We start from the raw sequence: 26,472 nt of genomic DNA, 5'->3' as shown, positions 1-26,472 counted from the left end.
AGAAGTTTTATTACTTCTATGAAATTATAAAATGTAAATTACAGGAAGACGAAACCCAGTCACTGTGTGATATTTGGTTTGATACTGCTTGCGACATCTTTCTTAAATTTGATTTTCTTATAATAAAGTATAAAAGTTAGGAAAGTCTTATACTTAACAAAACTTTTTGGAAACATTTTAGAGTATTGCAGGAAGAAAAGCTCAACATATCTCATTTGCGATAGAGGTTTGAAATTTTTTTACTAGTGTGGTAATGGATACATTTAATTTTTTTTGTATTCATTTGAGATCATTTGTTAAATTTTTTTTCACTTTTCAGCAGAAAGTCATTTCATGGAAATAGCTTTAATATATTTTATTCTCTCATTTTATGTACGTGGCATTTTCATTATCATTGCGATTTACTGTCTTATTTCACTGGCGTTATAGTGAATAGCCTAAAATCTTGATAAAACTACAGTCATGAGCATGTTAAAGTATTTGAAGAACATCACATTTTATAGTTCAAACTTGAATGAATGTTATAAATGTGACTGAACTACGCGCTTAGAAATAAAAGAAAGATAAAGAAGGTAATGGAAGCAAAGCATCTGTTTCAATGCGATAACTTTCATTGCTAAGTTGGCCAATAGCAATCATTCACAACCGTGCCTTACGTTTATATAGCTTTCGTTCCCCGGATTCTTTAACAAGCTGTCTTAAATTTTCAATGGCTTCAGAGAAAACCATTCTTCTTTTCAGGTTACCTAGATATGAACTGATAACGTCTGAAAAAATACTGATTTCTTGAGCTTAAATTCAACATTGGAAAATGACATCGATATTTAAGAACGCTCTAAAGAACTTCCATGTCCAAAAGATAGAAAGGAAACTAAAAAAAAAGCGTAATTATTCACACATACAAACATGTATATATATACTAGCACTGTTTATTGAATTTTAGCTCTTTATAGGACTTATAATGTTTTAAAAAACAACGGCGTATAATTTTGTTTTTCACTTAACAGAAAAATTAACCAGTTTAAGATATATATAGAAATACACAGTGATGACAATGTATTTTGTTTCCATTTATTGTGATTGAACTTAAGATGTGAGTTATTAAACTCACAAACAACGATTTTAAAAGTCAAAAATATCTTAAATGTACAATGACTCGGTATGTATATAACACAAAACTAACAAAAAAAAACAGATTTTTCCTTATAAATAGTTTCATACTAATTTTGATACATTATAGGGTTGTTTCCATACTTTTTCTTGAAATTATTTTTCCAGTTTTCTTTCATGTTTTATCTGATAATCTGTTCCATATTCTCCTGTAATACTGCTGTCCTATCTCTAACTAGTTTTGTTTTTCTATATACTGTTTAATATCACGTCAAGTACTAGAATTATCACTTCTGTTTTGTTTTTTCTCGATAAGGGCGGGGTTCTTACAACAAAATAAGATGTAACATATGTTAAAGCTGTATATAACAAAGCAAAATTATATTTCTTTTGTAGGATTGGACTGAGAGCAATTTTTGCACAGTGGAAACGATTTTAATAAGAAAAGGTTCTTTTCAATATAACTTGCAATTCCTACAGTGTTTTAATTTACATATGTTTAGGCTTTTACATACTTGTGCAATTATAGTATTATATTACTTAAAACAACTTTTAAGATAAATATTTTTAACTGAATCCCATAAAAATGTTTTATCTAAAAACTCCAAATGTTGTTTCTTAATAACTGACAAAAAAGCTACCAATTTGGTAAAAAGCAAAAATCAGTTATCAGTTTAATTGCTAGATGTTGTTTTGACATATAAGAAACGTACAAGGTTACTTGTTAAAAACAAAGCTGTACGTTAACAAGACTAATGCAAAAATCGTACATACATTAGCTTTTCCTGAAATATAATATAAAAAACATTGTACTTTTAAAGCTCTAGTTTTTTCACGTAGAAAAGGTTTTAGAATATTTTTCCCAATGAAAAAGTATCACCGATACTTCTTCATAAGTTATATAAAGTATCTTACTCCCTTGAATTTTCCTGTCTGTAGTCTAAAAGAACTCCAAGTTTTTACATTATCAGACTTTCTTTCAAGTCTTCAATCTTCTGGAGTGGCCAATACGAAAAAGTCAGGCTAAGGTATGCTTTGATATCCATAGTTTTAAATTGCTATTTTCTAAAACTTTATGATAATTTAATATTACAAGAAAGCCACCTAATAAAAGAAAACCGTGGAACGAGTGCACAATTTAAGAAGAGTGTAAGCTTAGTTTTTTGGTCTAGGGCTGGCTTCAAAACGGCAATAATAAAATTCGTAATTGTAATTCATCTTCAACTATACTGACAAAATGAGTGAAATGTGCATAAAGGATTCGAGGAGACTCGTGATTGTCAGTTTGGAGGACTCTCAACCCGCACAACTCAACTTATCATTTTCTCAAATTGTGAGTTTGTTCTATACTTGTCTTTCAACTACATTTCTTTCCAAAACACACGATGGGAGATTTTGTGTTGAATGCCACATTCATTAGTATTCAGGCTATTTTTGATTAAGGTTTTGAAATGACTACATTCACGGTTGGGATCGAAATATCTTTATAGTAAACCTTCACTGGGCGATAATTCTAAATTTTGCTAGTATTTACAATATTTATTTTTACCATATCTACATATGTTTGTATTGACCCGACAAAAGATTGAAGTTATTGCAGTCTAAACATATGTAATATAGTTTGTTGTAAAAATACATGGTCTTGTTTTACCGTCATAGCAGGATGTGCTGAGAATCGACGTCAATGGGTGTTTACAGTCGATTTCTTCAAACAGAACAAAACAATAAAAACATAAACTGAAATTATATTTTGACCTTTATAGATTCAAAATTATAATAATATAACGATTCGTATCGATTTGTAAAGACTGCAAGCTTGTTTTTACACGAAGCTTTTTTTTTTGTTGTTGTTGTTGTCCAGTAAGATTTTAATATCAGATGTCTTTAAAATATTCAGTATAGTTAAAAAATATTTTGACGATAAATAAATTGTGAAACGTATGTTTCTTGCAATACAAAATAACACACGTATTTGTTTGCTATAGAGCAGAGCCACAGATCCGCTATCTGCTGTGTCCACCGCGGGAAACTGAACCCCGGATTTTAGTGTTCTAAATCCGTAAACTTATCGCTGTCTCACTATGGGACTAACAAATATTTGTTAGGTAATTATAAGCTATCGTTTTACGTCGCAAGATTTTGTTGATAGAACTTGGAATCCTATATCATTTGTTACTTTCCTGTCTATCATATAGAAACTTCTGAAAGCATTTGTTCTTTACGTATAAAACAAGAGGAAATTCTCAATAGCCGCGGCACTTGAAATTCTATTACGCAGGGTTAGAGTAAAATCAATCTATAAGGCCTTTATTTTCCTTTTTTTATTAGCTATATTTTTGTGCGCCAGCAATGCCAAGCGTGGGGCGCGCATACACCCGATTTGATTTTATTACTCATCAGGATCTCTAACAGACTACCCTCAAATTGAAATTATTTTAGGCAGGATTAGAGTAAACTGATCTATGAAACCTTGGGTTTGACCTCCTGAGTCCAAAACTGTAATTAAATCTAAAATCAGTCAAGAGATGACGGAGTTATGAGCTAAAAGTTTGTACTTGAAAAAAAAAATCGTTACCTGAGCAAGAGCATTACTGTCGTCACTGTCTTCACTTGTTTCATGACCAGGTGAAGTTTGGTTTGACCTTGGTGATCCTCCCACAGACCCTGGTGCTTGAGCTCCCGGATGGGTCATGGACATATGCATGCCTAGTTGAGAGGACAGCTGTGATTGGTTGAGAGTTCTCATGTGACCGCTTATAGTCTGTTGGTACTGATGTTGGCCACTAGGGGGCAGTTGCGGTGGAGGCATACTCTGTAATTGTGACTGATGTAATTGTGGGTTGCCATAGCCATGATGACTGTTATATGATTGGATCCTGAAAGAAACGTTCTGAAATTTACTTAATGATACAAACAAAATGCTGACATAATGAATGCCTTTCAAGTTAAACAAACTTAAAATATAATAGGATCAGCTCCTGTGTGCTGATGTCAATTATTGGAATAAAATCCGCAAATTCGGTGGAGACAGAAATTTAGAAAAACAAACGAAATGTTTTATATTTTGCTGCTATGGGTTATAGTCTCAGTATGTTTGGTAAAGTTGTGCTACTTGTGGAAAATATATTCAGTATGATGATTAGCTTTTCGTTAAGAAATTAGTTTGTATTATGTTTATTAGCTTCAGTAGATGTTATTTCCATATTTTATTAATAATTTAATTATTTACTAGATTTAACACTAGAGAGTCATTATTAACGCTACATAAAAATGTCTTCATATTTAAATAAAATTTTATAGTCATCCAACATGAGGCTTGTCGCAAACTTTTGCGTAAATTGAAAACAAATTATTTTCATATAATATTATATATTATAACATTATATTATATATATTAGCAAACTACTAGTGTAAACGTATTATCTAGAAATAGAAAAATATCATTGAGGTTTGTCTCTTTCTACTATACTTTTGTAATTTTTGCTATCATTCGAGTCTTTACTTGATTAAACTTAGAAATTGCATTAAAATTCGAGGTCTCAACAATGATTACTCAGCTGAAATATAGGTTTGGTTTTTGAATTTATATACTTACTTTTAAGAACGAGAAAAAGGGTCATTTTAAAAGCAACATTATATAGACACGTTTTAACTTAAACTTTCTATACTGTTATAGACTCCGTATTTACTTGTGAACATAAAGAAAATTATTAGTAATGATTATGTGACAGAAGAACGAGCTTACGGAACATGCATATTGTGAACCTGCATAACTCCTCTTGAACCGTCCCCCCCTCCCATGTGAGGAAGGTACATTTCTTGAACCACTGGATATTGTGACTGGCCATTGTCCATTATTCCCACAGAAGGGGATCTGGTAGCAGAACTGGAAGTAATCACACCAGGGTGGTCCATTCCCAACCCTTGTCCCTGGGGTTGTGGGTGTGATAAAGGCTGGAACATAAGTTTTTTGTCATAACCCTGAAAATAACTTGATTTTTTAAAAACTGTGTTTTGTCAAACGTGATATCATCTTTATAACTTTTTATCCGATAACAGCAAAAAAACAACAACAACAACAACAAAAAAAAACAACGAATAATCATGAATTAGGTATGAGATGGCAAAAAAGAAGATAACTAGAAAAGTGGATATTAAAAATAATCAAAAACTTTCATCTCAGTTCCTCTCATTATCTATTAAGTAACTAAATAAAGTAATAACTGAGAAACTATATTCCGATTTACTGCCTCCATGTGACTTTCACCTAAACTACTACCCTTATTTAATGCGCGAATATGTATAAAATTATTATGCTTAGATAGCAAAAACAAGCAAAAAAAGAGAGAGAGGGAGAGAAAGAGCCAATTCAAGGAAAATACTATACGACAACAAAGCAGCAAAACATAATCATTAATGCAGAACTATAATGATAGAGATTAATCAGATAAAGTGCTTTCAACGATAAAATATATAGAATTAGAATGACATAATTTGTCTTCACTTGCCTCATTAATCTGACATTATAATGATATGGATTTTGCAAGCTTGATATAAATAACAAACTCATTAGTGAATGGTAATGATTTCCAAAAGAGATAAATATAAGTTCCCGAACTGTAAGAACTCAAATTACAGATATAAAAATCAAACTAGAGTTACATTAATGCAAATTGTTATAGGAACAAACAGAGCTTTAATTTATAACGAATAAAAAAAGGACATTTTCAACTATTGTTTCCAGCTAGAAACATTTATCTTCATAATGATTGTGAAAGCTTTTAAGAAAGTTGTTGGCACAAAATATATTCAGGATAATTTTTTTGTACTTTTGAAATTTTCCTACTTGGGTACAGTGGCAAAATGTTAAAGGCGAAAAACAATTTCATTTGTAAACCATTGAAGCAATGAAATTATATTAACTGATTTTTTTCTTTTCAATTCATTACGCATTACATTTTATTTAGGATGAATTGTATGGGTTTAAATAAATGTAGGTTAAGAATTATTTTTCATTAGTTTTGTTACCGTTTGAGAAAAATATTAAAAGCAATATTATTAAATCTATTATTCCAACATACACGTATATTTATATTTTGTAAAACAAACATTTGATTAAATTGAATGCTTTGTTCCGCATATTCTTAGATTGAATAACAATAAACAATATTTTACCTGTGATCCAAAGACGTCTCCATTATGGCTGACCTCCGTAGATGGCAAGTTAAGAGGGGGAATGTCAAACTCTTCATCCCCAAAACTTGGAGTGTGAAAAGTCTGAAAGGTAAAATTGAAGAGAAGATATTTAAAGTGATCCAGTACGTATCAAGTATAGAACCTTATATGGATATACATATAATAAATCATTAAACTTTGATGATTTTTAATTACGTTTCCTCTCATAGAAATGGCTTTAACGCATACCCAATAACACACGTGATGAACTGGGTAATTCCAGGGTTATAAGTGAAAATCCAGTTACACTTGATGCATCGGTAATTCAAGCGTTACACGTGATATACAAGTAATTCCAAAAGTACAAGAGATTAATCGGTAATCTACATGTGTTGTACCTGTAATTCCAGTGTTACACATCATGTACTTACTGTTATTTCCAACATAATGTTAGGAAAACATGTAGTTTCAAAAAATCAATTAAAGACAAAGATACGAAAGTGCGCGAGTTATAGGATTTTGTGTTTTTGTCTGGTATTTACAACAAATGTTTTAACTTTACACTTCTCATACATATATGTAATTCAGCAGCCATCTGATTATATATGAAGTTTGTTTACTAGTCATGAAGTGCTTTAAACCAATTTATAAAACATTCCTTAAAATATTTATTTATTTCAGAAATTTCACACAAAACTACACAAGGACTGTCTGGACATAACTATCCCCAATCTTCAGCTTGTCAAAAGCACCCACCACCAACTCATGAGCTACTCTTTCTGAACGAATAGTGGGATTTAACCCTCATTGTTATAGCGTAAACACGACCCCAAAGTGTGAACCGCGTTTTTGTGTCAACGGAAAGCGAACCATAAACCCTCTGATTCACAATCCAGGCACACTGATCACAGGCCACGCACAGCATTCCTTCGTTACGTGGTTGAAGTATAGTTTAAGTAAATGACTGAAGAATAAGCTCGTCGAACCTCGTGAGATATTGTTGGAATTAAGGTCGAAAATATCGTTGACAGCGAGGGCACCTAACTGAGGAAACAATGGGTTTTAATCTTTATGAAAAAGAATGCAGAAACAAATTATCATATTTAATTAGCTATACTTATTACCGATACAAAGTTGAATTTTATAGTTTCGTTCTAAATAAATAGCTTGCTCTAACCGGAAGTTAATATTAATAACAAATATAATTGTTAAAAACTGCAGAAATCAAACCTGGAATAGTTCGATATACTTCTAAAAATGGTAGAAGCCCTTTCACAGAAAAAGGGGTCAGATTTCGCCGATCTAACGAATACTTTTACTGAAGAATCTTAGGAGTTAACTGAAGTGTAGGCTGTAATTGTGTAATAAATGATGTTAATAAATACACAATAAACGGGTAAGTTACATGTTTCTATTTACATTTTAGTAAGGTTTCAGCTATTATGCCGTAGCCGTAGTTCTCGTTAAGAGCTTCAATGAATATAATACAAGTTGGTGACATTTTGTGTACTTAGAAATGGCGGATCCCAAAGTTGATATATTTTACACTGAAGTGAATTATGCTATAGTATGATTTTTTTTTGTTTTTATGTGAATATTGGAGCAAAGTTACTTGGATAATCTGCGCAGAGTCGTCCCTGACTCTGAATTAGTAGAGAAAAAAGGAAGGCAGTGAGCAATCAGTACCACCGCTAACTCTTGGGCCGTTCAAATCAAACAGTAGGTACGACCCAACCTACTAGAGTGTGGAGTTAAGAAGTAGCGTTGATTTATTAAACTTCCGAGTTGCTGAGTGTACATGAAACTATCATTTAGTTCTTGATCAAAAGTCAAGGGTCAGCGGTAAGCTTACGAACTTCCAGCGATAAAATCCTGGTTTGGTTCCCAACGGTGGACAGAGCTCAGGCAGCTAAGTGTGTGTGGGTTTGAGCTAAAATAAATCACATACACGTCATGAAATATATACATATATAACCATGTTGTATTTATACCAAGGGAATTCATAAATACTTTATTAATTACTCAATTAAATACTTTGTAAATTAATAGTTAAATTATGATAAAATTTGTCTAAACAAAATTGAATAACACGATGATTAATAGTACTATTTAACAGAATGATCTCAACTTCAAAATCATTAGAAATAGTTAAAAATACTACCTTAAGGAAAGTATCGCTGGTTACATTAACAGAGTTATGTGTCCAATTATCTCTTTCAATTCGCAATACATAATATAAAACTATAGCATGTTAAAATCTCATTACCGTTTTCAGATAAATTCATTGGGTCTGTACATTTTGGGGCGAAATAAATATACTGAATAGTTCCTTTTTCATGACTAGTCTGAGCACATAAAGGGCGAGAAAACAGAAATCAATAAGTGTACTCAGGGCTCAAATTCTGCTGAGTTAAACTTCTTAAAAAAAAGCGACAGTATTCGTAGGGAGGCGCCGTTTTCCTCGATCAAATTTTCTAATCGATACAAAATACAAGGAACATATATACATATCTCTTCATATAGCTGCGACGGACGGCATACGTACCCTTACTCTTTAAGTATATTTATACATGAAATTGCTTTAAGCAATAAGTAAATGTGCCTTGAAGCTTCTAGAGTTATAAGGAAAATTTGATTCGTTTTACTCTTTTTTTTAATATAATTTTATTTTTATCTGTTTACTTTTGAAAACCTAAAGATTTCTTTAACTAGAAACTTTGCTTTCCTCACACAATGTCATCCTCGTTGATTTGACAGGAATTTTGCTTGTGGCAAGGAACCTGAATATTACTCTCAAGTAATTGCTACAAGTGCATACAGAGTACATAAAAACGAGGAGAAGCTTTACCGAATTTTTCGTCTTGAAATCTGGAAACGTAATCACAAAAAAAAACTAACTAGCAAAGTTGACGAAATAGTTATACAAAAATCTACCATTTTTATCAATATAAAACAAAGTGGAAAGCAAGTTGTCGTTGGAAAAAGTAGTTTTAATAGGTATATGATAGTCTGTATAACTAGCAGGTTAGTCCGTTTATCTCCCAGATCAACACCTCAAAACTGATGTAATGGATCTCATTCCAACGAATGGCTAACAGCATTTAAAACGTATTTATTTATGCTTATATAATCAGGCAGAAAAAATATTTTTACAAGAGTGGGTTATATAACCACTTCAATTACGTCAATATTTGTGTAACTTGATGAATAAAGTTTGAACTTTTAATTATTTAGATTCATACTTTATTATGTATGTATTATTTTCTAATTATGTCGACAAACATAGATTCAATTACAACTTAAAGTAGTGTCCGAGCAAGGGGAAGCTGCTAACGTTTAATCTTAGGCGATTTATCGAACTGGGGAAATGTTGTTTGAGTGAAGAGAAAGAAAAAAATTAGATCTTAGCAGTTGTCAGAAATAAAAAACAAAAACAAATTAAACTATCTTGCGCCAAACTAGAAGGTATTAGCAAAACTGTCTTTACAATGTGTTCTGCACTAACTCGAAGACAGAGAGAGAGCAATCAACAAGACGGAAAGTAATACTCAACTCGCATGCCGTTAATTACTCGGCAGCTGAGTGTAGACATGTAGAAGGGATAACTACTAATTACACCAAATACGGTGATGAGGCGGTTTAAACGTATCATCAGGAGTAGTGAAAACTAAACCTCAGACTATACAAGTGAAAGGAAAACCGCAAAATAAAAGGAACAGTTGATATTGGCTACAACTAATCGGGATACGTTGTTTATATCTTAACGAATACGTGGAAAGAGAAGTAATAAAACAACAAATTCAAAAAAAAGGCAACGTTATATCGCACTGCAGTAAATGCGTAAATGCTTATTTAACTATGTTGTGAAAAAGAGTTACAATGATTTATGATTGGATCCAATCTCTTGATATATTTCGCAACAAGTGGATAAACAAGAGTGATTTGGGTGGGTGAGAAGGCTTAGAATGTGATTCCAAAATTGTATCATGGTTATCACTGTATGAACCCTTTCATGAAATATTTTAAACCAGACAGTTATTACTATTCTTATACATGTTAATTCGCATGTAATACTGTTTAATTTTCATGCAATGTCGCTGCAGACGTTTTGTAAAACAACAAGTCAAGTTTGTTTGCTGTTATGCGCAACAAAACTACACAATGGGATATCTATGCTGTGCTCGCCACGAGTATCAAAACTAGTTTTTTAACATTATAAACCTTCAGACTTATAGCTGAGCCACTGAGGGCAACAAGTCAAGAGGTAAAAAAATTAAGTTAAGTGGTTTATTACTATGACAAATAGGTTGTAATTCGTTTCTCTCAGCTCTCTTTTACAATATCAATAGAATGATATACAAAAAATGTACAAAATAATTCAATTGAAAGCATAATAGAGACGAAAAAAAGACGACAGAAAGCAACCAGTATACAGTTCAAAACTTAAAGTATCGCATAGGTAAACAACGATTTGTCTGAACACTCAGCATGAAAGTTGCATTTGTGCTCTGTCTGGTAATTTTACGGTTAAAATAACACATTAACGCAAGTTTTTCTACCACCAGATTTTACTTACACCTATAACTGTATTTAGGTTTGTTTAAACTAACTAGTAGCCAGAAAATATTTTGTTTTAGAGAGAAGCTACACTGAGCTATCTGCTATATCCACCACGGGGAATCGAACCTCGGACTTTAGCGATTTAATTCCGTGAAAGGAGAACACAGCTATATAGTTTTTTCAATTTTTATGGAGGGACTAGCTCCATTGGGTTATTTGCTGTATCCACCACGGGGAATCGAACGTCAGATTTTAGCGATTTAATTCTGTGAAAGGAGAACACAGTTATATATTTTTTTCAATTTTCAAGGAGGGACTAGCTCCATTCGGCTATCTGCTGTATCCACCACGGGGAATCGAACCTCGGATTTTAGCGATTTAATTCTGTAAAAGAAGAACACAGCTATAATTTTGTTTTCCAATTTTCAAGGAGGGACTAAAGTCTGGCAGCCCCCCCTGGCTAAGTCTATGGATTTTGCATGCAGTAGATATTTCATCTCTTCATTAGCTGTTATATAATTCTATTGTTTCTCTGTCAAATAATTTATTCTTTTTTAGGGGAATTCCCATTAGAGGCAACGTGTTAAACAAAATAAACTTCAAACATTAACTAAATTTACCTATTTCGAAGTAGATTCACTTATTTGAGGATCTTTCTTGTTTAACGATAAAAAACTCTCTTGTAATTAATTGTGAATCTTTTAGGTTGTGCACTCAGCTATTTTGGAATCTAAAGTGTTTGATTCATATTATTTAGATCCATCGCATTAGAGGCTTTGTGTTGAAATTTAAATTTCCTAAGTTTCACGTTGTGTGTGTAATAGATGCGCCATTTCTATCACTATGAAGAATGAAGCACATAATATTTAATTAACAGTATTCAAGTGTTCAGTGTAAACTGGTATTTAAATATCTGCAACATGCACTATTTCATTATTCTCTACTAAGCCCAGGAATTAATGTTTTCACAATCATTACATTAAAACAAATTAACGCACAGTAGTTATGACTCATCATTTAATACACATGAACAACTTAGGCCTCTGATCGTAGTAATCGTGCATGAACTACAACGATTACGATTTGATTAGGTAAAATGCGTGGAAAGTAGAAGGTTTTAAAAGTTGTATCTTTCAATTATAACTTCGCAGGATTTGACAGCTTGAAAATCGTTTAAAGTTAATTTCATCGACGTTATTATTATTATTATTTCGCAATCGAACGTTAGGTTGAGAAACAAAATGGAAAACCGATAAATATATTTCAGTTATGTTCTGAAATCTGACTGGTTACTAAATAATAGTAGTCTAACATTAATCATGTATTTATTTCAACGAAAATAATGTTAATTAAAATTTAGGCCATATGAACACATGTGGGTGACATATCAACCTTGTTTAGACCAGAAAACAATGGAACTAGAAATAATTTCTTCAAGCATTACACAAAAACGTGCAGATATATATACACATAAACCAGTGTATTTAATCTGCTTATGTCATGGTGTTTTTTAATCTAAAATATACATCTTAATAGCTTTTCGAAAATCTGGCTCATGCATACTTACTTTTATGGTATTTATTCATAAGCAAACGTGATTGTTACAGCAAAACTAATACATATACACAGATATAATCTACAAAACTTCTTGGACGTTACTTCCTCATTCTTCTAGTTATTGACGAGAACAGGTCAATGGCCACAGCTAGCTAACAACACTCCTTCAATCGCTGTACTTCGAAGAAAGTAATGGTGAAATCGCACTTTCGATTTACCCCTCCTCATTTCATAGCGAGTATGCACTCCCACAAAGGCAAGCAATACTGACACAATTTGTGTGATGAATTATGTATATCCAGTCCAATAGATGGGGCGACTTGCAAGTGTTACATGCAAAGGCTGCAAAATCAATGAACTCTGTTTACGGGAAAGATATCTAACTGTCCACTGTGATTTTAAACCTGGCCTTCATTTTCTTCTCTGATCTTTTATTCACGAATTAAATATTTAAATTGCCAATGCACTTGTGTTTGCTTTTTATTCTGGTCCAAGCAAAGTGTAAAAACGAATGAAAGATTTAAATGACTTTCGGAGAATTGAAAAAAAAAAAGCAATCGATATGCTGTCAGCATTAAACGTTATGCCCCTTACTTAACACAATTGTGTTGAAAGAACGCAGTTAGAGTAAGTGAAAATTCGCGCATTTTCTTTACTTGCAACTTGTATAATTTAACTAAATAAATCAGTTATATACTATAACAACTGCCTTTGTTCTTAGTAAATACAGCTAAATTGGTATCGAAAACATGCACTACTGAGATATGTATTTTACACTAAATAACTTAAGCATCCAATTTTAATTATATTATACTAAAAGCCCTTCAGTTTCTCAGTGGTAAGTCTGAAGGCTTACAACGCTAAAAATCGAGTTTCAATACCCGTGATGGGTGTAGCACAGAGAGCCCATTGTGTAGCTTTGCACTTAACAACACTCTACAATCATATTAAAATTCATTTTATGAAGCTCATGTGCTACGATAAATATTGTAGACAATATGGACATGATTATTATTTTAAAAAATCCCCAATAATTGTATATTTCCTATATCTGTACCTTTTCTATTTTACAATTTATGCAAGTTTATTGCATAAGATATAATTTCTTAACAAACTGAAACCATCTTAATCAGTACAAGCCAGAATGTCTAATAGTGTTATGCGATAATTCCGTTCGTTTTTTTCTTTTGAATTTTTTAAGCAATTACTATCCACGAAGTCTTCGTATAATGTTATGTAATATCAAAATTGTTTGTTTGTTTGAAGTTAAACACAAAGCTACACAATGGACTATCTGTGCTCTGCCCACCACGGGTAGCGAAACCCGGTTTCTAGCGTTAATACCAAAATTATGTTCACTTGTATACATGTAAAACGAATGGACGGGCAGATACACATGACTGATTACATGACTTTCTGTTGTCGTTGCTTTGGATATAAAATATAGAAAACTAACTATTTTGTTTTTCACAATAGTATATTATCGTCCAAAGTTAAAAAGTAAAAATAAAACAAAAAACATTCTCATCAATACTGCCACATTTCGAATTTGAATATTTCACCATAAAATTCCTAAACATCAAAACTTTTCTTCACTAAATATATTAGTATAATCCGGCTTTTTATTCTCTATTTTATTCATTTTCTTATTCCTGTACAGAATCATGCTGTCCTCTAGAAAGTTTTACTATCACTGGAGTGGAACTCCCTCCCTCTCACGAAAAGTGACTTTACTGAAGAACAATACTTGGAACTAATATGGCGTTTTCTATCACAATAAAAATAATAGAAGTGTTAATGAAAATAAATTAGATTTTTTAAATCTAATGACAAGTTGAAGTCCAAGTTTAATTACACCAATTGAAATTAAAAGGTTTAAATACAGTTTTGAAGAAATGGAAGCTTATTAAATTTTATTCAAACTCCTGAGACGAAACTTTTATTTACATAAACACAGAAATTCAAACGAGCTTTTTTTTCCTCTTTGTTAAGAGCTTGTTGGTTTTATTTTCTTGTTCAACTACAAACTACACAAATGGGCTATCTGTTTTGCACAATTCGGATTTTGAAACTCAAATCTTAGTTTTAATAAGCCCTCAGATTTACCACTGAACCGTCGGGGGACACATTTATTGATTGTTTTTTGTTGAATTTCGCACAAAGCTACTCAAGGGCTATCTGTGTTAGTTGTTCCATCGACAACTCTTGGGGTACTCTTTTAACAAAAAAAGTGGGATTCACCGTCAGTTTTAACGCCCACATAGCTGAAAAGACGAACATGTTCATTAACGGATACGAACCCACAATCCCAGCCGTTATGCTTGTTAAATTAACCCTCAACTTACTGACTTTTGTTTTTACCGTCTACCGGTGGAGTTTTAAAAAACAAACAAAAAAAACGTGACATGGATTTAGTTTTTAAAGGAAATAAGCTTCCCCAAACTGGGGTTTCACGACATGTTGGCATCCTCTTTCGTACCGCTCGTGGTAATTTATTAGTTAGAATTGTGATCGATTTAAAATTAATTATACAGAAGAAGCAGGTATTATTTTAAAGCGATTTTGACGTTATGAGATAGGGAGGAATGTCCGGAGGGCTCCTTGGCAGAGAAAAGAGGAAGGCTGATGGTTTAGATGACGATGACGAGAAGAAGGAAGGCGACAGATTTTCGACAAAACATACTCCAACAAACTTCCCTTGATCAGGGTCACAGAGTGGCTGTGATCTGTAAATCCAATGCCACGGCTGGGATCATTAAATCCAAGTGCCATAGAATTTGTTATGGTGGTGAAAACTCACTTTCACAGGACAGGCGTCTTCATATCAAATAATTTTTGTTTTATTCTTTTAAAAGACTCACTGTACATAATTGACGGGAATCTCAGCAGTAATTGGTGGGATTAATTACAATATTGATGGATATTCAGGGACCCTGTAGTCAACAAGGTCATGGATCCGCAGGGCGACTTGGTACGTAATTAGCTTACCAAGATGTCATTAGAAAGCTGGTGATTTCACAGGAACCTACCGGTAATTTTAGGGTTAATATATGGATTGGAATTATCCAATCTCCATTGTTTGTTTGGTATCACATTTAACATTAGGCTAATTGCTTGTTTTCTCATAGTCGTTTTAATTAGTTGTTATCCTCACTGTTTTACAATGAATAACTGCAATATATTACTGACTTTTGTTCATTCCCTTGAGCTCTCTTTCAGATTTGCCCCCCAGTGGCACAGCGGTATGTCTGCGAACTTACAACGCTAGAAACCGGGTTTCGATACCCGTGGTGGGCAGAGCACAGATAGCCCATTGTGTAGCTTTGTGCATAACTACAAACAAACAAACTTTCAGATTTGCCATAGTTTTATCATAACCTGTATAATGTAGCTGAGCTTTAAAGAAATACAATTTGCTAACATATATTTTTTCAATTCAATGAAAATTTGTGTACTGTGTAAAAATACTCTATGGATATATTTATTAAAATCTGTAATATTATTACTATTGTTATTAAAAACACTGCACTATAGTCTCTGCTTAATGTGCTTACGGTTGGCCTTTGGCTTTCTTCAGTACTAGTTATCTTTTCAGTGCCAATGGAATAAATACGGGGATTCATTACATAACCTATATTCCAGGCTAGAAAAATGTAAAAGTTTCTAGCACAAAAAAAGGAAAATATTTTTTTTCTCGAAATAATAAAATATTAAAATGTGTGTCGTTTTGTTTCTTATTGTGTAACTAAAAATAAATGTGGCATGGAATAAGTTAAGGATTTGTTTCACTAAAACTCTAATTATTTTTTGTTGGATTTGGACACACAATATATTTGAGCCATTTTTTGGAAAGTATTAATTTACAGTCTTTCCGCACACTGACAAAATGAACAAGGGAATTCGTAATTTGTAAACTTTATTAAAAACATGAGTTGTCAAACAGAATATCTGTATATTTAAAACATTGATAAATTGCTATTGTTACTCTTCATGGGTGATTTATTGTGTAATTTTTAACGTTACAAAACGTTGTGTGTGTTTTTTTCCCCATAGAACTTTACTCTGTAATTATATTCGAACATGGCACTCAACTTCGTGACCGCCAAGGAAAGGTTATTCACTTCTATTTGGGAAGAAAAGCAGGTTTGTTTGCTTTTTATTTCAGCTACATGAAACGACAGATATTAGCTTTGAGCGATAACTTTTACAAATGCAATGTGAAAGCGCCTCTGGGCAGTCACGAGAAGTCAACTCAGATTATACTATGCATATTAAAGAAAATTCATAATTTAATTTATGAATTGTTATTTAAGAGAAGAAGTGATTCAGCGTTTTGTCACCAGGTGACAAAACAGTAAATTCCGAAACAAGAGTTGAAAGTGATTTCCAGTGTTTCAGTCCTTAACTTTTTTAGTTGCATATTAATTAGAAAGCGTTTGAATTCTTAAGGACTGCTTAAAGTGAAGACAAATATAATACTCAATGACAGGAAAAGTATCTATTTCATATCGCATATTTTGGGTAATACTTCATTAATATCAAGTGAAGATACGAAGAAAGAAAGTGGTTTTATAAAATGCTTTAAAGTAAACAAAATCATGAAATTCCACGTATATCCTGCCATTATTTCAAACATTACTTAAACTTTTGGCTTTTCTCAAAAGCTGGAAGTTATTATTTTGATAGTAAATAAGTAATTTTCAAACTAATTCAGCAACACAAGATGCATTTAATTCACTGACAAAAACTGGTCACACTTAAATACGTTAAGAAAACCTTAATACTAAAATTATTTCAAATATAATTGTCAAATGTCAAATAGAATGTTATATTGGTTTAGCTTAAGCATGCTGAAATGATACGGTTGTCTTCGTTTAAGTGCTATAGTGCAAAAGGAACTATCTTTAGCGTTATAAGTCCTTAAGCCTATCGCTGAGATATCGGTAAGCTTTAATTCTAGAGCATGAGACATGTAAATATGTAAAACGAAAAGTTCCCTAACTCCTTATTTTAAAACACGGGATTTTCTTCCTAAGTTACACTTCTTAATGTCACAGCAAATCACCAACTTTGGCATTTTTTCTAACTAAGAGAGTGAAATACTTATAAGATCCAACACTTTCAAATATCAAAACTAAATGAAACACATAAAACTTACAATCAAACAAAAAAGTTACACCATAAGAATATAAGTAAAAAAATGAGTCTACTTTGACACCTAGAAAGTTTGAATTCAGGAAGGCTACTGTATTACTACACATATACACACACCTAAATGTACTTGTATCTTTTCGAACATATATATTTGGTATATATCTAAATATATCGTAAATATCATAATAAACACCGAAGTAACTCAGGAAGAACTGATTTTTTTTTTAATTCTCGTATGTTTCCAGATCAGAGTAAAAGAAATCATGCAGCTACTTCATTGCTATCGTAATGACCGTTTTCGAGGCACATCAGGAAAACATCAATGCTTGTCAACCAGAAAAAAGTAACTCGATGAAGACAACCAACATGGCAAAACAAAAATGGCAAAACAATAACCTCTACTTATTGGTCTGACGTAAGTGATTGATCGACAAGAGCCAGCAGGGAAAGGAATCGATTAACGACGGAAGTGGTTGCTTGAATTGAAAAAAAAACACAAGTATACCAGCCTGTGTGACAGTGAGTGATTGGTATCTGTTTCGTTTTTTAATACTCTAAAGATTCATATGATTCAGTTGTTTCACTTCGATTGTGTCTGTTGCTCTTCTTGATTGTATTATTTCTCGGGAATCTGATGTGACAGCTTTATAATTTGAACAATATGTCTCTAAGAGAAGTGTGTGTCAGTGGACTGGAAAATAGAAACCCAAATCACTCACAAATGTACCATTTCACATTAGAAAGAAGTTTTTGCTAATAGTGTACAAAATGGGTGGAATAGAGAATTAGATATTAACATAAATCGATAACGTAAACCAATAAATGCTATTGAGTGAACTATGTGATTCTGTCGAGACATCAGTAAGGCTAGAGTCACTTTGAAAGTACTCACTATAATGCAAATGATACGGAGAAAATTATCAGTAGAGTCATTTACACACATAATGTTAACGATAGCATATTATCATATATCATAATGATAAAAGTAATCACGCATGTCAAACAAAAGGAATCGATAAGTGAAGACGTTGCCAACAAGTCATAAAGGATTTGATTGAACAGGTAAAGAATGATAGAATATTAGGCTTATCTATGAATCATGATATGAAAAGAGACCGTGTAAGCTAGTAAGAAGTAATGATTGTTGATGTCATTCAAAATTATTCGCTGGTGAAGAATAAAAATGGTGGAACATAAGATCATTCAAGTTAGTGCTAAATGCACTGATTGGGTTATAAAGTGAACAGCTCAAATAAGTAACTCAAGGGTAGAACATAAAATGCATGCTCTGTAAAAGACGAAGAAATCTGATGCATCAAATACAAGCATGTATAGAAATGAGTTCATATATATCTATTTATTATTCTAGTCATATTTCGTTCTTCCTCTAACTAACGATTTCCTTTTATTTGTTACATTTTTCCTCATAACGTTTTAGACACTTTCCTGGAACAGTAAACACACGAATGCTAAATTCAACAGATGAAGCTGATATATCATACCTCGCATTTCTTTTAGCGCGTTTTCTATAATCTTACAGAACAAGATGTAAAGCATACAGTATAACAAGGTAAAATATAACTCACCAGTTCACCTACCTTACGTTTCAACAATGCTGTGAGTTCGAAAAATGCAAATAAAAATTTTGCTATCTGAGCGAGAGGCAGGTGCGAATAATTTAAACCAAAGATTCAGGGAACCAGATCGCAAGTGGGTTGGTGATTAAATAGTTATTGGTAAGAGTTTATCTTGAGATTTGGTTATTATAAAACTTTCATATATAATTTGGTAAATAGAGCATAATAATAATGTTAGAAAGATTATAACAGATCACGCATTTTATCAGTCTTTTGACAAAAACAAAATAGTCTCATCAAGTTTACGTATCAGTTTTAAACTTTGCAGAGTAGAGAATTGAAACCATGTTTGCAAAAAAAAAAAAACAAAAAAAAACGACTAATAAAACTCCAGAAACCCCCAGTAGCATAGCTGTATGTCTGCGGACTTATACTGCTAGAAACCGGATTTCGATACCTGTGGGGGCAGAGCACAGATAGCCCTTTGTGAAGCTTTGTGTTTAATAACAAACAACAACAACAAAACTAAACAAAAATAAAATTTATTTAAACCCAACATTTCGGCTTTCGCCTTTTTCAACGGTTGCAGCGTCACATACAAATACAAACAGATGATCATGGGCGTCCGCAGGATGTACTACAGATGGGGCAAAATGACAAAATGATATCAAAGCAAAATTGATAATCCAGGGTAACACTTGCCTCCCTAGCGGACTCTCATGAAACAGATAACACATACAGTTAAAAACTGACGCAACAATGGTAATGTCACGTGTTATTTTATGTTTATAACATTCAATCAGGAGTAACTATTTAAATTTACATTTATGTTTGGTTTGAATTTCGCGAAAGCTACACGAGGGCTATCTGCGCTATCTGTCCCTAATTTAGTAGTGATAGACTGACTAGATGGAAAGCAGCTAATCAACACCACCCACTGTCAACTCTTAGGATAGTCCTTTACCAACGAATAGTGGGATTGACCGTCACATTATAACGCCCCCACGACCGAAAGGACGAGCATGTTGTGTGACTGGGATTAAAACCCATGACACGCAGATATAGAGTCGAGCACCCTAACCACCAGGCCTTGCCAGGCCTGTGCAAGCAAAGAAACTATTACATTTTGCTAAGAGCTCAATGTTAAATAGTGTTTTATTTACTATGTTATGTTTCATTAGAAAGTGTTTGGCAATGGTCTCTTTAGAATTCAGATTCACGGTTGCATGGATGCGTTTATTATACTGTTAATGTACTGGATGACTGGTTTTATCAATGTATTTATCATCACATTGGGTACATGTTAAAACGTAGTGGATTAAAAAATAATCATATATGAAATGACGTGTACCAAGTGTGGTGATAAATACACTAATGAAATCAATCGTCCAGTACATTAACGGTACAAAGAACGCATCCATGCAACCGTGAATCTGAATTCTAAAGAGACCATTGCCAAACACTTTCTAATGAAACATAACATAGTAAATAAAACACTATTTAACATTAAGCTCTCAGCAAAATGTAATAGTTTCCTTTATCTTAAATTCAGAGTCTCTCTTAATTCAATTTTATAACCCTAAAATAAAGAGAAATAATTATCGGCCTTTGTAATTATTGTTATTATGATTATTTTGTTGTTTTTTTCGATATCTTGGGATTTTCTGTTGCTTAGTCATTCAAACTTCTTTTAAGGTTAGTGCGATAACGTGTGAAATTACTGTTGTTAAGTCAGTTTTTAATTGTATTTGTTCTTCTCAGTTATCAGTTTGTATTTGTATGTGACGCTGTAACCCTTGAGAAAGGCGTAACAGGAGACGTCGGGTTTGAATAAAATAGTTTTTTTTCTGGAGTGTGATTAGTCTTTTTTTTTTTATATAAACATGAATATAAGCGTTCTTATATAGAGAGAAGGATGTCATTAGCAACATAAATCGTATTTTACTTTCCTTTACTGGAGATGCCATCTTAATGGCCAGCAAAGTAAAACTGACGTATTGTGAGAGGCATAATATGCGTTTGGTCTAACCTGTACTTCACCTGAGATGTCATTTTGGCGACCAGTAAAGTAAGAGGGTTCGGCTCAGCTCGTTATGAGGTGCTTACTATGAACTTTTATCAACTTCTTTTATTTTTATCTTTTTTTAAAGTGCCATCTTGAGCGGGTACATAGGATTTACATAGGACCCAAAATATGTTGGATAGTCGTCAGCGATATCGGTTTAATTTGAAAACTGAAGTCACATCAGGAGCCTAACCTAGCATATAGACTACGTTGAGTAACTGGGCTCTTGAGTAGAACTGTTATTAGGAGTTTACTATTAGGCACAAGTAGTATTTAAAATTAGATTAATTTATTGGATAAAGAGTAAGCCCCGAGTTTAGCCAACGATAGCTCTGACGTCTAGATGTTGTCAGGCTATTGTTTGTTTGTTTTTGAATTTCGCGCAAAGCTACACGAGGGCTATCTGCGCTAGCCGTCCCTAATTTAGCAGTGTAAGACTAGAGGGAAGGCAGCTAGTCATCACCACCCACCGCCAACTCTTTTACCAACGAGTAGTGGGATTGACCGTAACATTATAACGCCCCCACGGCTGAAAGGGCGAGCATATTTGGTGGGACGGGGACCCTCAGATTGCGAGTCGAGTGCCTTAACCACCTGGCCATGCTTGGCCCATTATTAAGACGTATAGCTTCTGATGAGTACAATGAATACCAGTATAAAGTTTATAACACATTTTCCAAGTGAAGATTTTTATTTCAAAACCTAAGTTGTAGTGTACCCGAAGAGGAAACACAATAATATAATAAATAAATATTGGGAAACTTCAAGGAGAGTCCACGTTCAAAGAGAGAAAAAACAACAACATTTTGTTAAATCAGTTTTATAGAAGTTGAAATACAATGTCAATAATTTGAAATACATATCAAAAGCTGTAAATTGTCATTTATCAAATACCTCGTGTGGACTAAATTAAGTTACTCAACTAAATCATTAGTAAAACATGAGCAATTTACATCTCATAGACTATAAAACACGTAAAAATAGATAATAATATACTATAGCAACATACTATTTGCTTTAGTATTACAGAGTCCTCTTTAATCTCTCTCTCTCTCCCTTAGTATAAAAGCAATTATAATTCAACTTTTCCGGTATTTTTAATTTCTGTCATTGATCAGCTATGTTGATTTTTTTGCACGTTAAGTTTAGTTTTTGATGTTCAATGGCAAATGAGAATAACTACGGACATGTAATAATAACAAATTAAAGTATTTAATATAATTGTCTTAAAATTAACCTTCTGGAGAATTAGTTAATCTGCAGAGTCGTGAAAAATAAGAAAATTCTCAACTCCACTAATATTCCAAAAATAAATTGCGAACGATCTTAAATAGGCTTGGTTAGAGAATGAAATGACAATTCTTTACACATGAGTATATTTCTTGGCAATCAATCAAGAAGATTTCTACTGTCTATCACGTAATGATATTACCTTACTTTTCGAAAGGCACCCTTACTGACGTAATAAAAGAAGACAAAAAAGGTGAAATGTGTAGATTTCAACCACTCTTCACTGAAGCTGTTACTGAAGGTCGATCAAATTTTGAGCTGAAAGGCCTCGATAAGGCTCTTGTAATCCATCACTCTTGCTGAGTGCCACTAGGGATTTCCTGGGCAATCTGTTTCTCACGTGTTTCAATCTGATTTGGCTGCTTTCGAATCAATTCCAATCGTGTCAAGACAGAGCTGAAATGGGCTTCTTGTCAATTCGAGGCACCATACGTAAACGTTGTTTACTGTAAGCTTTGGAAGGAAAGTTTCGACAGTGAGACCATCAACTCATCATTTTGTTGATACAGAAAAATGAAATGTTTGCGAAAACAAATCCATACTAATGCAAGGTCCACATGTTGGGATGTTTTTTATTTCAACACTATTTGTTCTCACCGTTTGAGGGAAGACTTACTTTGTTATGAACTGATTTTGATGATACCATAGAATACAACTTCCACTATATTGTCAAATATACCTGTATCACATACTTTTCCTAATTTCTATCTTAAACTTGAGTAATATGAGTAATTATCTAAAGAATGATATATAAATTTCACGTTTGTTTAAAATAAAACATATCTATATACATTCAAGTGTATACTTTAGTTTGTTTGTTTGAAGTTAAGCACAAGGCTACACACAATGGGCTATCTTGTTCTGACCACCACGGGTATCCAAACCCGGTTTTTAGCGTTGTAATTCCGCAGACGTTCCGCTCTGCTACTGGGAGGGGGGGGCTTAAGTGTATACAACTATGACCTGAAGAATATATTTAACTTTATAAGTAATGGATTTTTCACTTTTATTTGGATATACGAATTATTTACGTTATAATCTAACACCTTCTGCTTTAAGTTGAACAATAGCAAAACCTGTAAAAGTCCACAACACGGATCAGAATATTTCTTACCTTTTTCGATGACGAGGAACCCACTTTGAGACTAATAATGGCTGGAGACGGCTTGAATGGGTAATGAAGAAAAACTTTAATATAAGTTTAACATAACAGCAATTGTACAACGTTTCGACAAGGTTTTGTCATCATCAGGTACCTGATGCCCATTATTTCAAGCCGTCTCCAGCCATTATTTCTTACCTTTGCTAAATTATAATAACACCTTAGAAGAGTCACGTGTCCTTCTTCATGTGGATACGTGAAATGTCGTCCAAAGGACAGAGACACCCAAATCCTAATTTCAATAAAACCTGTAAATGGAAATCTCATTCTGATCATGTGATCTACAGTTAAGAAAAAAATTCCAGAGTAGAAATGCGTCATTACTTTTGAATCCGGAAAAACCAGTGATTCAGAGCTTCCAGTTATTATTTAGGTTTTCTGGGCGGGCGGGTTGAACTTTCATATGACTGAAGCGTTGATAATACGGTTTGTTTCGCTTGTCGTATTAAAGCCTGATGGCCACACTTAATTTTCCTTCCCGTCTCTATTAGCTTCCTGTGCTTGATGCAGAAACGTTACATTCGTCACTTTAACTGGTGAGTCAGTTTTCGTCAAGTTTTTGAACTTTTGTTTGTTAATAGTTCGTTAGCATTTGCGTTTGAAACCAACCTACTGGAGTAGTGGATGAACCATATCTATCTCTATAACGTCACTCGGTGTGACAGCGGTACAACACTAAAATCCGGGGTTCGATTCCCCGCGGTGGCCACAGCAGATAGCCCAATGAGGCTTTGCTCTGAAAGAAAGAGAAAAGACACTATCTATCTAAATAGATAGATATGTGAGTGGTACATATGACTGACGTTATCTTAGCTGAAACCCGATTGTTATATTTACAGCATTTATTGTATTTCAGCTTCCGAACTTTAGGTTCTGTAATACTTTTCTTACATTTAGACAACGGTATGGTAGCACGCATATGCACGGATTTACAGTAACGATTAGAAAATTCATTTGTCTAAAGAAAAGAAGGTTTTATTTGTATACACGAAAATACTGCAAGCTGCACGCAATCCCATCATTGGTTGTAAAATGTTTTCTTTAGAAGAAATTGTTTATTATAGCGTTTGGAACTGGGGGAGACGGGTGACGTGCCGTATTGTATGACTTGTAACTAAAATACATAGATTGTGTGCCATAAATAAAGTAATAGAAAAAATTAATTAAAATAAACATAAACGAGAGTAGAATATGTTGTCGGATTAAGCATAATCAGCTTAGATATGTTTTACATACAGAGATAAACACTTTTTGTTTATATGTCTATGTGATATCATCAATATTCATATCGAAAAATAACAAAGAATGTAATAATTATTTTTTTTAACTTTGAAATTGGTAAAGTCAGATTTAATTACTAAACACTTTGCACCGTGCTTATGAAACAGACCAAATGAGATTTAAGTTGATCTGCTATACCCCTAATTACTGTTTTTTATGATTTTATAAATCAGATGAAAGTGAACTTTAACTGTAGCAAGGTATTAGTGTTAGACAGTAAATAGTTGAATTCCACTAGGTAAACAAAAATCAATAACAAACAATAGTGCTCATTAAGAATGGAATACCTTACAACGTGGTATGGGTATGGTCACCAGTATGATTTTCGTTTGAAGAAATTCGCCGTTAATCAGCAGCAAACTTTCAGTAAATTCTGTTAAAGAAACGAGGAGGAACGGAAAGAAGTCCGATACGAACTTCAAATATTATTCTATAGTTCCATGAACTGGAAACATAGCAAGTAACTGCAAGTCAGTTCTTATGTTCGTGAGAACTGAATAAGGAAAATAATCGTTGTTTCCTAATCTCTAAAAGGATATGGAGAAGGGTTATTAACGTAGGGAAATATCTTGATTATATAATGGGTTATTCATTGTTTATGAAGTTACACCGGTTAAAAAACTTAAGGTTTGCGTGAGGAAACACAATCGCTAAGGGTCTACGGTAGTATCTATAAATGTAAAAATAAATGACGACACGAACAAAAGTGTGTATTTTATAGAAGTGGTATGAAAGATGCCATCCAATAGAACAATCCTTATTTTGGTCTTTGCTGAATCAATACCTCCACTGAAAAGTATCTACGACAGATTATAACATTGCTTATTATTTGTTTACAAGAATAAAAATGGGATAAGGACAGCTAGAAGATATCACAGGAATTAAACAGTAAACGTATATATAGTATATTGATTATTCGAACCGTCTTATTCACACATTAACACTCAGCCGCGCTGAAAATATAAACAATTTTTCTGAGAATTAAGGATGACACCACTCTTGAAACAGCAACCATAAAGGACTTCACAAACATCTTAAGACGAGCATGGCATAGCTACATCGAATACTTATGTACTTATATCTATATTGCAAATAATTCTCGGGAGAGATTGTGACATACACGTTCTAATAGTCCTGTGCTGTTAGCAAAATATATGAAATTTTGTGACATACACGTTCTAATAGTCTTGTGCTGTTAGTAAAATATATGAAATTTTGTGACATACACGTTCTAATAGTCTTGTGCTGTTAGTAAAATATATGAAATTTTGTGACATACACGTTCTAATAGTCCTGTGCTGTTAGTAAAATATATGAAATTTTGTGACATACACGTTCTAATAGTCCTGTGCTGTATGTAGTATGTGTAGCAGACAGATCTTATCAGATATGTGGTAATAGGTTTAGTAGACAGGACCTTATTACAGTGTAGTAAACAGGACCTTATTAGATATGTGGTAGTATGTGTAGCAGACAGGCCTTATCAGATATGTGGTAGTAGGTTTAGTAGACAGGACCTTATTAGATATGTGGTAGTATGT

At 33.1% G+C, this 26,472-nt stretch overlaps 1 protein-coding gene across 5 annotated transcripts in view; it reads right to left on the bottom strand.

The window, feature by feature from the left end:
- The window catches only part of LOC106478217 (thymocyte selection-associated high mobility group box protein TOX-like), a 151,460-nt gene that overhangs the window by 38,045 nt on the left and 86,943 nt on the right, over positions 1-26,472 (bottom strand). For 4 of the 5 annotated variants that reach the window (XM_022381813.1, XM_022381841.1, XM_022381819.1 and 1 more), the window contains 3 exons: positions 6,286-6,387; positions 4,856-5,091; positions 3,686-3,986 (listed from right to left, as the gene is read on the bottom strand). In XM_022381813.1, the coding sequence (XP_022237521.1) occupies positions 3,686-3,986; positions 4,856-5,091; positions 6,286-6,387 (639 nt within the window). The remainder of the gene's footprint in view (positions 1-3,685; positions 3,987-4,855; positions 5,092-6,285; positions 6,388-26,472) is intronic. The other variant, XM_022381837.1, reaches the window with a different exon arrangement.

The sequence above is a fragment of the Limulus polyphemus genome, unplaced genomic scaffold, assembly GCF_000517525.1.
Source record: "Limulus polyphemus unplaced genomic scaffold, Limulus_polyphemus-2.1.2 Scaffold9, whole genome shotgun sequence".
NCBI classification, from domain to species: Eukaryota; Metazoa; Arthropoda; class Merostomata; order Xiphosura; family Limulidae; genus Limulus; species Limulus polyphemus.
Note: the sequence above shows the minus strand (reverse complement) of the source record. Positions and strands in the feature narration are given on the sequence as shown.